At 36.4% G+C, this 12,553-nt stretch overlaps 1 protein-coding gene across 13 annotated transcripts in view; it reads left to right on the top strand.

Moving 5' to 3' along the window:
- RABGAP1 (RAB GTPase activating protein 1) overlaps positions 1-12,553 on the top strand; it is a 132,014-nt gene that overhangs the window by 47,777 nt on the left and 71,684 nt on the right. For 11 of the 13 annotated variants that reach the window (XM_036329739.1, XM_036329736.1, XM_036329737.1 and 8 more), the window contains 5 exons: positions 4,551-4,661; positions 5,421-5,487; positions 6,112-6,214; positions 7,333-7,502; positions 11,509-11,683. In XM_036329739.1, the coding sequence (XP_036185632.1) occupies positions 4,551-4,661; positions 5,421-5,487; positions 6,112-6,214; positions 7,333-7,502; positions 11,509-11,683 (626 nt within the window). Of the gene's footprint in view, positions 1-4,550; positions 4,662-5,406; positions 5,488-6,111; positions 6,215-7,332; positions 7,503-11,508; positions 11,684-12,553 lie in introns of those variants that run through there. The other 2 variants (XM_036329743.1, XM_036329744.1) reach the window with 2 other exon arrangements.

Below are 12,553 nucleotides of genomic sequence, written 5' to 3'. Positions count from 1 at the left end.
AGAAAAGAAAGAAAGACAGGAAAGCGGGGTCGGGAGGACCCCAGTTCTCTTGATGAACTGAAGCGAGTTTATTAGCTATACAATCCTATTTATACACAACACACTGAATTGGAGGTCTGTCAAGAGGAATGTATTCTTTGTTCCTCTTAATCTCTAAGGGAGGGACACAGCAGAAGGACAAGTTCTCAGTACAGCATATCTCAGTAAATAGTTACAGACTTCTTGGTAAGCTATGAAAGGCTGTTCTCATTCTACAAATGTTACTCTCATTCTACTGATAATTGCCATCCAAACAAGTCTGGGAAAACTGTGTGGGTAAGGGTCCCAGCCTTGCTAGCCCCTACAGGTGCAAGGACCTTGCCAGCTTACATCTGGCCCCCAACAGTTTGTCTGCATTTTTTATGCTTCCCTGTGTTGATAGAGTGGCTTTGTGTGCTAGGTGTCCTATAGGGCCCAGTGGCTCAGCCTCCCCAATTACCTGAGGTGGACACTCTTGGTGCACCCCTTTGTGGGCTGTGTGCACAGTCTTGTAGTTAAGCCTTGATTGTAGTTGGTATCACTGGGAGGAATTGACCTCCAGGCCAATTGGCTGTGAGAATCAGCTGTGTCTGCAGTGGGAGAACTTCTGAGCTGGAGACACCCTTATGGGACAAGACTTGCTTCAGTGGGGCTTTGGTGCTCACTGAGTCTGCCCCCTGAGTGTGTCCCTTATGGATCTGAGGAGTTGTAATCTGGATGGTCCCAATCTGACCACTGGGTACACAGGCTCTTGGATCTCTAAGGAGGTGCTAATTTAGCCTCTGCCTGAGGCTACCCAGCAGGAGTTACGGAGAGATCTGCAGATTCCCCTTCTTTGTTTGGGTTTTGGAGGTGCCCAGATGAGGCCCAGCTGTGAAGCAATTCAACCTGCTGTGGGGCCTTGGGTGGGCCTTCTTTTGGATGTTCTGGGTCTTTCTGACCCAGCTGCAGTTTGTTAGGTAATTTTAGATCTCAAATGGCCAGCTCATTCATATGCAAAAGCCTCTGCTAGCAGCTTGGGTGGGGCAGGGACTCAGGAAATCAACAGGGCGGAGCAAACAGCTATGGCTGATCCTCAGTCCTGTCCTAAGAGGTCCCGGGTCTCAGTGTCCTGGTAATCCCTGCAAGCACCTCTAAGAGAAAGCCGCCCTTGAGTTTGCCCACTGCCAGACAGTCCAGTTTCTCCCCGTATGAGTCTGGGTCCCCAGAGAGTTGCCCGGAACTGGAGTCAGGACCGTCGGGAGCTTGTGCCTCCCTCCCAATTGCAAAAGACACTGGCGTCCTCCGTTGCCAGCCCCTTTCCGTGCACGCTCGAGCCTCCGTACTTCTGCACTTCCGCACCTCCTCTGAGTCTCAGTGTGCTTTTCTCTTTCCTTCTAGTTGTAGAATTTCCACTCAGCCAGCCTTCCTGTGGTTCTGGATGATGTCTGTTTTGTCTTTTAGTTGTATTTTTGAAGTGGTTGTGCGAGGCAGCAATTTCAGGTGTTTACCTATGCCTCCATCTTGGTTTCTCTCTAGTGATGGTCAATTTACATATTCCCTCTTTATTAGATAGGATTCTAAATCCTTCGTTGTCATTTCAACAGTTTTCACAGCATCTTCACCAGGAGTAGTTTCTATCTCAAGAAACCACTTTCTTTGCTCACCCATAAGAAGCAATTACTTATCGGTTAAAGTTTTATTATGAGATTGCAGCAATTCAGCCACATCTTTAGGCTCCACTTCTAATACTAATTCTCTTGCTATTTCCACCACATCTGCAGTTATCTTCTCCGTTGAAATCTTGAACCCCTCAAAGTCATCCAGGAAAGTTGTAATTAATTTTTTTCATACTCCTGTTAACATTGATATTTTGACCTCTTCCCTTGAATCATGAATGTTATTAATGAATCTAGAATGGTGAACTTTCCATAAGGTTTTCAATTTACTTTGCCCAGATCCATTAGAGCAGTGGTTCTCAACCTGTGGGTCGTGACCCTTGTGGCAGTTGAAGGACCCTTTCACAGGGGTCGCCTAAGACCATCCTGCATATCAGATATTTACATTACGATTCATAACAGTAGCAACATTTACAGTTATGAAGTAGCAACGAAAATAATTTTATGGTTGGGTCACAATATGAGGAACTGTATTTAAAGGGCCAGAAGGTTGAGAACCAGTGCACTAGAGGAATCACTGTCTGGCAGGTATAGTCTTACAAAATGTGTTTCCTTAAATCATAAGATTTAAAAGTTGAAATAACTCCTTGATCCATGGACTGAAGAATGGATGTTGTGTTAATAGGCATGAAAACATTAATCTCATTGTACATTTCCATCAGAGCTCTTGGGTGACCAGTAATATTTTGAAAGGAATCTTTTTTCTGAGCAGGATATCTCACCAGTGGACTTAAAATAATCATTAAACTCTGTTGTAACCAAATAGGTTGTTCTCTAGGTTTTGTTGTTTTATGTATAGAGTACAGAGGAAGGGGGGGGGGGGCTTTGATGTGAGAGAGAAACATGGATCTGTTGCCTCTTGTAGGCACCCTGACTGAGGATTGGATCTGCAACCTGAGTATGTGCCCTTAGTGGGCATCTAACATGTGACCTTTAGGTGCATGGGATGATGCTCCAACCAAATGAGCCAGATTAGCCAGAGCTAGCATAATTCTTAAGGGCCCTAAGGTTTTTGGAATGGAAATGAGCATTGGCTTCAACTTGAAGTCATCAACTGCATTAGCCCCTAACAAGAGAGTCAGCCTGTCTTTCGAAGCTTTGAAGCCAGACATTGATTTCTCGTCTTTAACTATGAAAGCCCTAGATGGCACCTTCTTCCAATATAAGGCTGTTTCATCTTCATTGAAAATCTGTTCATCAGTGGAGCTACCTTCCTTAATTATCTTAGCTAGATCTTCTGGATAACTTGCAACTTTTACAACAGCATTTGCTACTTCATCTTGCACTTTTATTAAGGAGATGGCTTCTTTCCTTAAACCTCATGAATCAACCTCTGCTGGCTTCAGACTTTTTTTCTAAAGCTTTCTTACCTCTGTAAGCCTTTATAGATTTGAACAAAGTTAACGCCTTGCTTGGGATTAGGCTTTGGCTTCAGGGAATGTTGTGGTTGGTTAATCTTTTATCTAGACCCCCTAAACTTTCTCCATATCAGCAATAAGGCTGTTTTGCTCTCTTATCATTAATGTGGAGTAGCACTGTTAATTTATTTTAGGAATGTTTCCTTTGCATTGATAACTTGGCTAGCTGTTGGGTGCAAGAGGCCTAGCTGTTAGCCTGTCTCTGCTTTCAATGTGCCTTCTTCACTAAGTGTCATATTTAGAGCTTTTGAGTTAAGGTGAGAGATTGTGACTCTTCCTTTTACTTGAACACTTAGAGGCCACCATAGGGTCCTTAATTGGACTACTTTCAATATGTGTTTCAGGAAATAGGGAGTTCTGACAGGAATGGCCAGTTGGTGGAGCAGTGAGAACACGTAACATTTATCGATTAAGTTTACCATCTGATACGGGTGCAGTTTGTGGTGTCCCAAAACAATTACATTAGTAACATCAAAGATTTCTAATCACAGGTCACCATAACAAATATAATAATAATGAAAAATTTGAAATGTTTCAAGAGTTACCAGAATGGGACACAGAGAGATACAAAGTAAACAAGTGTTTTTGGAAAAATGGTGCCAATAGAATTGCTTGATGCAGGGTTGCCACAAAACTTCAAAATGCATTATCTCAAAGCACAATAAAGCAACGTGCAATAAAATGATCTATGCCTGTATTAAACAGGTATACAATTAGCTTATCACTGCCTAAGGAAGTGATAGGCAACATCTTCCTGTTGGCCATATCATCTTCTTCTCTGATTTTTTGAAAGCGCCTTGATTCGAACTTCAAAGAATCTATGATTAAGTATATTTTCCTACATATTTAAACAAATAAGGCAATAATATTTGTCAAATTTATTTGTCAAAACCAGTGACTAAAAAGAAAGGAAAGAAAACTTAACTTTTTTTTGAGCAGCTGTGTGCTGGATGCTAGGTGCTTTATAAATACTTAATTTTTACAGGAACAAACTAGCTTTTATAATTTAGTGGATTACATACAGTATACAGTAATGATGTTATTTTCACATCAAGGGGCAGATGCAGCCAATATGCAGTAAATCTAAATTGTCTATTACTGTAAACTTGAAGTTAATGGCAACAGAACTAGTAGGAGATACTATAAAAGGCTACATGAGAGTTCTTAATATCTACTCAAACTAAAAGGTAGCTATGAAGAAATAAAATTAGCTTGAAGCTTCTCTACATTTACATAATAACCAATTTAAGGACATTTTATAACACAGATTTAAAAAATCGGTGAATTTTAGTAAAGGAGTCTAGAAAAATCTGTTATGATATGAAAACCAGACGCAAAAAAAGAATAGAATCTGTGATTCTTTCTTGTACCTGGTTTTCGTAATATAACAAAAAGTGTTCTGGTATATGTCACAAGAAAATACTTTGCAAAAGTAATGAATTACGTTGTTCTACAGTGCAGTTCCTAAAGATAAGGACAGACAATGCTTTAAACTACGCCAAGGAATTGATAAAAAGATTGTCATCTATGTGCAACAAACAACTAATAAAGAACTTGCCATTGAAAGGTAAGCATTTCTTGTAAATTTAGCTTAAATATTAACTTCAGTTTTTATCAATCTAGTGGAGTAACATACTGTATTCAAAAATGTATTTGCATCCTGTCTGGATGGCTCAGTGGGTTGACGTGTTGTCCCCATACACCAAATGGTTTTGGTTTGATCCCTGGGTGGGCTGCCTATAGATGTTTCTCTCTGTCTCTCTCTGTTTCACTCCCCCTCTCTCGCCCTCCCTCCCTCCCTCCCTCTCTTCCTCCCTTCTCTCTCTAAAAATTTATACTTCAATGAGAAAAAATAGATATTTGCAAATGTTTTATACCCATGGAAATTCTTTTGGTTATTCACTTTGATTTTTTTGTAATTAAATTTTTCTTTTAATTTTTAGAGAGGAAGAGAGGAAGGTGTGGAGGGGGGGTATTATTCCACTTACTCATTGGTTGCTTCTTCTACGTGCCCTGACCAGGGATCGAACTTGCAACTTTGGCATATTAGGACAATACTCTTAACCAACTGAGCTACCTGGCCAGAGCCTATTTCATTCACTTTGAAATAACTTCCATAAATCATTCATAAGTATGCTTACTTTATGTGATAATAGAAGGCAAACATAGAATATGCTTCTCTGAATTAATGAAGTAAGGGGGATTATTTTGGCAATAGTAATTTATTGTTAATTTTAGTGTGTCCTTTTTCTCCACCAGTAAGAATTTTTTTAAACATCTTTTTTGTGTTCTTTTTTCCAAATTTATGTCAGTTCTTTCTTTGCAGGTGTTTTGGTCTTCTCCTTAGCCCAGGAAAGGATGTACGAAATAGTGACATGCACTTATTAGATTTGGTAAGGATTTTTTTTCTTTTTTTAAGTTATACACTATTTCTTCAATAAAGATTGTTTCACTTTATCTTATCTGAATCTAAAATTAAAGCACATTTATGAGGTGTTCTTGTAAGCTGTAAAGCAATAATGATACGGACATTTATTTCTGACTTGATATTTACTAGCTTCTTAACTGTATTAGTGAATAATTTTTGTTTATCATGTAGAGTTGATGTGGGAATCAATGAAGAAAAGTGAGAGAATTGTTTGCAAACTATCATGAGCTTTATAAAAGTAGGTAGTATTAGTATTAGTTCTATTATATGTAATATTTTCAATTCTAAAATGTATGTAGTAATTATTCATTTGACAGAAGAATTCAACATACAGGTTTAGGTAATAAATTTCTCTAATGTTTATACAGGTTGATACGATTTATGGCATTTATGTATACGTTTTCAGGAACAATTGCACAAATTATTGGAACATCTTTAATTTTAACTGTAATTATTCAAATACACTTCTACCATTAAAAAAACCTCTTTGATTCTCTTTCTTATTCTTATATTTTTAAAGGCAGCAAAGTGGGGGTTCGCTGTTGTTTCCTTACTTTGGCATTAATGTTTGTTTTACTCTTTTCTTTAGGAATCTATGGGCAAAAGTTCAGATGGAAAGTCTTATGTTATCACTGGGAGTTGGAATCCAAAATCTCCACATTTTCAAGTTGTAAATGAAGAAACTCCTAAAGGTAATGAAGATTGCAATCATTATGGATAGAATTTTAGTCCCACAAAGATACCCAAACCTTAGGACCACTTATTTGACAAGTATCCAGTGCTTACCTAATTCTAGTGAAACCAAAGAATTTTAATAGTTCTTTATTATTAAATTTGATGTGTAAATAAAGTATCATTTTTCCTTCACTTATTTTTCCTTTCCCTGCTTCCTTTTCTACTTATGTACTCATTTATTTATAGGCGTTTAAATTTTATTTACTTTTGTGGAGAGATAATACAGGCACATGTGGTTAAAAATTCAGAGGATATACAGGGTATCCCCCAAAATGTATATCCACTTTAACAGCTGATAGCTCAATTTTGAAAATGAAATATATTTTAATCACTGCCTTTATAATTATTCAAAGTGTGTGTATACATTTTGGGGGGACATTCTATATAGAGAAAAGTAAAAATCTACCACAGTCCCCAGGGTCGTACTCTATAGGGTACCAGTGTGACCAGTTTCTTGTGTAGCTTTTCAGATATTCTGTGCATAAATAACCTTTTAAACATATTTCATACTCTTCCCAAGTGTCTTTTGTTTAATTTATTGAGGTGACATTGGTCATTAGGTTTCAAGTGTGCACCTTCACCAAAAGTCATTTAATGGTTGGATAATGTCATATCCTGAAAATGTAACATTATTTGCTTAACTAGTCCCTCTTATATAGCATTTTCCCCCTTTATTTTTTCTTATTATTCATAGGATTATAGGTAAATGGATAAAGGATATAAACAGTTACCATTGTTAACCAAGATTTTAGAAGTTTAGAAACCCTAGCCTTGGTGAGAGTGGCATAAAGAAGACATATATCACTATTGTAAAACAGTTTGACAGTACATTTCATTAGCTGTAAAGTGTATACTGCTCTTCTGTACTAATTCCACTTTAAAGAATCTACCCAAGAAAAGAATTCTCAATATGGAATATAAATTTTCAAAACAGTAAATTATCTGGTTATTTTAGATTCTTAGTTAATGGAATACCTTAAGATATCTTAAAAGTTCATAATAAAAGTAATTACTTTTACATTATCATATGAAAAATATATTTCTATTTCTTAAATTTGCTTTTCCCCCTCTCTAGATAAAGTGTTGTTTATGACTACAGCTGTTGATTTGGTAATAACAGAAGTACAGGAGCCTGTTCGATTTCTTCTAGAAACCAAAGTCCGGGTTTGCTCACCTAATGAAAGGTTATTCTGGCCCTTCAGCAAACGTAGTACTACTGAAAATTTCTTTTTGAAACTAAAACAGGTATCATACCTTTCTATAAATATTGGAGTGGGGGTGGGGAGGAAATAAGAAAGGAGAAACCACTTTGAGTCTGATTTATCATTAATCTGAGTATCACTTAGATCATATATATGTTAAATGTATTAAGAGGAAAAATTATCTTTTATTTTTACCCATTTATCAATTTTGTTGCTCTTCATTTCTTCTTGAAGAACCAAGTTTCCCTTTATTTCACTTTCATTCCAGTAAGATATTTTCCCTGGATATAGGATGCTGGGTTGAGAGTTTTTCCTCATAAAGTGCTGGGTACTGGAAATATCAGGGGAACATTGTAAAGTATATGTTTATCTAACCACTATCCTCTACCCATGAAACTATACAAAATAATATTGAGTGTAAACTATAATTGAAAAATAAAATTTAGCCCTGGGCGGGTAGCTAAGTTGGTTAAAGCATCGTCCAGATAGGTCAAGGTTGTGGGTTCTATCCCAGGTTAGGGCTCATACAAAGATTCAACCAATGAATGCGCGAATCTCTCTCTCTCTTCCCACCCCCTCTCTCCTTTTCTCCCTCGTTCCCTTTTTCCCTTTCCCTCTCCCCCTTCCTATCTCTAAAATAATTATTTTTTTAAAAAAGATGTTTCCATTAAAAAAATAAGTAAATAAAATTCTCTTAAAAAAGGAAAAGAGAAAAGTAACAGCAGCTACCATAAATTGATGCCATCTTAATATATTGTGGTCATCACTCTACTAGCTACTTTCATTTTTTCTGTCTTATGTAATTTTCTTAGTGATCCAATGAAGACAGTATTCTCATTTTATAGATCCAAATATGTAAAATAGTAGATTTTATGGGGTGTCGTGTGAAAAAGATACATACCTAAGCTTTCTAGGAGCCTTAATCAGGGCTCTTTCTTGATTGCGATGTGTTCCTTTTGTCTTTCTGTAAGAGTATTTTTAGTATTTACTTAAATCAAGTTAAGCATAATTAATTTTTTTTTTTTTTGCTAAATATATCATTTAAAAATATATTTTACTTTTTATTGAATTTTAGAGAGCAAGGAAGGGAGAGAGAGAAACATCGATGAGAGAAAAATAATTGATTGGCTGCTTCCTGCAAACCCCCACACTGGGAATCAACCCAAAACCTCTGGGCATGTGCCCTGACCGGGAGTAGAACTGGTGACCTCTTGGTTTATGGGTTGATGCTCAACCACTGAGCCATATCGGCCAGGCACAATTTAAATTTTTAAGTACTTTGCAGTTCTCATTAGAAAGGAACAGCAGGCCAAATTTAAAAAACATATATGTTGTTTATATTGCTGTATGGGAAAACAATCATAGAAATGCTTTAAAAAATGCATGTTTATAAATGGAATCTTCTTTTCTTTTACTAAATTTATCTGATGACTCAGTAATTCTTTTTTAGGCTGGAAGTCTTCCCAACTGTGGGGAATGTTATATTAAGATGGCATCATATTAGAGAAGAAACATATTAGGGAAAGAAAGATTGCTTTTTTAGATTTAAACTTTCAGATATCATTTACTAAAAGAGGAAGAAATTGGTCTAAAGACTAGGTTTTCCAACAGTTACATAAGGTGAATAAAAGGCCAACTAAGCATTCTTAAAACTATGGAATTATGGAACTTTAATTGCCAAAGAGACTTTAGAATCTCTTATAAAATTATTTATAAATTGATAAACTGATGCCTGAAAGACTAAATGATGTGGCCAATGCCTATAGTCAAGTAATTAGTATAATTATACTGGAATCCTGGGCCTCTTATTTCTGTTTGCTGTGTACATGTATATATAGCCACATGCACACATACACACTAAACCACTGTACCTCTCAAGATAAAAAATAGGAAAATGCTTGCTATTCGAGAGCTCTTCCACTGCTAATGATCATTAATAGCTCATTCAGCTGTTTCAAATAACAATTAACTAATGTTTTAGAGTTACTTATAACAACAAAAGTAAATCCTGTTTCCTATCAAAATATATAAAAGTTAAAAATAATTCCAAATTTAAATTGAACATGTGCCAAAGATTTTAATTCAGTTCATTAAGTAATGAGGGAAACAAGACGGTAAAACTGGTTCTAAGTTTTGAGGAACTTGAGTTTATCTAGTAGTCCTTCCTTTAAAAAGAGAATTAGAAAAAGGTTGTGCTAGGTTAAAAAGAAAACTGGTGAATATCCTGTAGGTCAGTGGTCATCAACTGGTGGTCCGTGGACCATGGGTGGTCTGTGAGGTCCGAAAGGTTGGCCACCGCTAGTTTTTAAGGAAACCTTTGGAGCAGCGGTCGCCAACCGGTGGTCTGTGGACCACTGGTGGTCCGTGAGGTCTGAAAGGTTGGCAACCGCTGCTGTAGGTAACCTTTGGGTTATCTTTCCTGTTGGACACAAATCATTTGCATATCTACTGGACACAAATCTACAGGATAATATATAACTTCACAGAGTCTGGGTCCTTAATAGTAAGTAGCTAAGTCAAAATTGGGTGGACATGTTGGAAAAAAGTGCAAACTACATACAGTCTGTGGGTCAAATCTGGCTTGGTGCTTGTTTTTGTAAAATTTTTTCAGAACACAGCCACACACACTGTCTTTGGCTGCTTTTGCACTGTAATAACACAGTTGAGTAGTTGTGGCAAAGACTATTGGTCCACATAGCCTAAAATATTTACTATTTGGCCCTTTACAGATAAGTTTACCAACTTCTGTATTAAACATTGCTTCAGGATGATATTCAAAGGACATGTTGCCATTATCTTGGAATGGGTTAATTTTTCTTAAGAACCCAAATGAACATTGAGATGATATAATCTGTTCTGCCTGGCATTTCTGTACCTAATGAACTTATTACTCTCCCCCCAATTTCTGTATTTTTACTTTATGCGTGTATGTCTTTCTCTTTGGTGTAGCCACGTTTCTAGTTGTTTATGTCTTTTCCTACGGTTCTGCCTTGTCCTATTGGTCTGTATTTCACTCCTTTTTTTTTTCCAGCTCCCTAAACTGGTTGTGATACACAATTTTAATATATTTAAATATGTACTGGTAAAGTTTTTTATCCCATGTCCTTAATTTTAATTTAGGTCCACTTGAACTGTTACATGTTTACCTCAAAGTAAAACCAAAATACAAACCAATTTTTAGTTATCAAAATTTTGTTGATAATATTAGTCTTTTTTCTGCCACTCACCTCTCCTCCTGCCTCCAGTTGTAGCTTTCAGTTAAAGAAAAGTTTCCTACACTGTTTCAGTTAAGCTGAAGGAGTGGAAAAACACACACACACACACACAGAAATAAGAGGACTTTCTTAGTCCTAAACTTTATTTTAGAATATTTTAAAACATTTTTTTTATATAGAATTTTATAAGGGAAACTTTGAAGGATACCTTAAAGTAACTTGGAAGCCACAGAATGGTTAAATTTCTAGTTCACACTTACTAAATATTGGTTAGATGTTTGATGATATAATCTTCTAGACCAGTGGTTCTCAATCTTCCTAATGCCGTGACCCTTTAATACAGTTCCTCATGTTGTGGTGACCCCCAACCATAAAATTATTTTCGTTGCTACTTCATAACTGTAATTTTGCTACTGTTATGAATCGTAATGTAAATATCTGATATGCAGGATGTATTTCAAATTGAACATAATTAAAGCATAGTGATTAATCACAAAAACAATATAATTATATATGTGTTTTCCGATGGTCTTAGGCGATCCCTGTGAAAGGGTCGTTCGACCCCCAAAGGGGTCGTGACCCACAGGTTGGGAACCGCTGTTCTAGACAATAAATAAAATTGCAGAACTAGAGCCCTGCTTGATAAACATGCTATTTTCCTAAGGGTTTTAAAATCTAAACATATACTTTTCTATTTAGAAAAGGCTACCTTTAGTATAGCTATTTGAAGTAATACTTTTTTATTCTTATATCCTGTATGAAGTCAGAAGTAGTACTCAATTTAAAAAATAAAGAATCTTACCACTTAATAAAATAATATTTTTCATCTTCAAGATAAAGCAAAAGGAGAGAAAGAGCAACACTGACACTTTATATGAAGTTGTGTGCTTGGAAAGTGAGTCAGAAAGAGAGAGGAGGAAAACTACAGCCAGCCCCTCCATTCGCCTGCCACAGTCTGGATCGCAGAGCTCAATGATACCATCTCCTCCAGAAGATGACGAAGAGGAAGGTAAATTGTAGGGAGAGCCTCAGTTCTGTTTTGAGGTGGAGGGTTTAATTTTATCAGGGAATTGATAATGTGACATAGCATTTGGAATTCTTTCAATATGTACATCTTACTATACATAAAAAACAGAGAGATCCACAAAATGATTAACTCAGGACCTTCTTTAAGATAATTAAAATCAAGTAGGACAAAATGAGATTTACAATTAGTTCTTTTTTAAAGAATCAGTCTAGTATTAGCACATTTTCAGAGTAAATTTTACACAGCTTCCACTTGAATGCTTTCATCTCATCAGATTCATTTCACAGGGGCAAGTCCACTTGCCAGAAGTGGCTTTCACATATGATTATGTCACAAAATACTTAAATGTACAAATTGATATTTACACATTTGGGGGTTTACGCTGATAAACATTAGGAATCAACCAGTTGGGGTTTTTTCCTCCTTTTTTTTTAATATATTTTTTATTGATTAAGATATTACATATTTTTTCCTCTTTTTTAATGGTTACATTTATGAACTGTCAGTCTACATAAAAGTGAGAAATGGGGGTGGGGGGGATAAAAATTTGGGAGGCATTTTCTAATTTATAATACTGTACCAGGGCTTTATTTTTCATGGGGGAAAAGAGTGCTTATGATAGAAGATCATATGAAGCATCTAGCAGGTTCACAGGAAGTGTTCTGGAAACAGGAAAATCCATTTTTCATTGTGGGGAATGTGGTGTGGAGCATATGAAGAGTAGTTTTTGAGCTGGGAGTTGGACAGTTCAAGGAGAATCCAAGCAAGAATATTTGGGTTGGTTTGGACACTCCTGGCTAAGAAAATACATTAACAATGGCACAGAGGTGGCAGGAATGATTGATTAGGTTA

Source organism: Myotis myotis, unplaced genomic scaffold (genome assembly GCF_014108235.1).
Source record: "Myotis myotis isolate mMyoMyo1 unplaced genomic scaffold, mMyoMyo1.p scaffold_m19_p_12, whole genome shotgun sequence".
Lineage (NCBI taxonomy): Eukaryota > Metazoa > Chordata > Mammalia > Chiroptera > Vespertilionidae > Myotis > Myotis myotis.
This window is presented reverse-complemented; position numbering and strand designations above follow the sequence as displayed.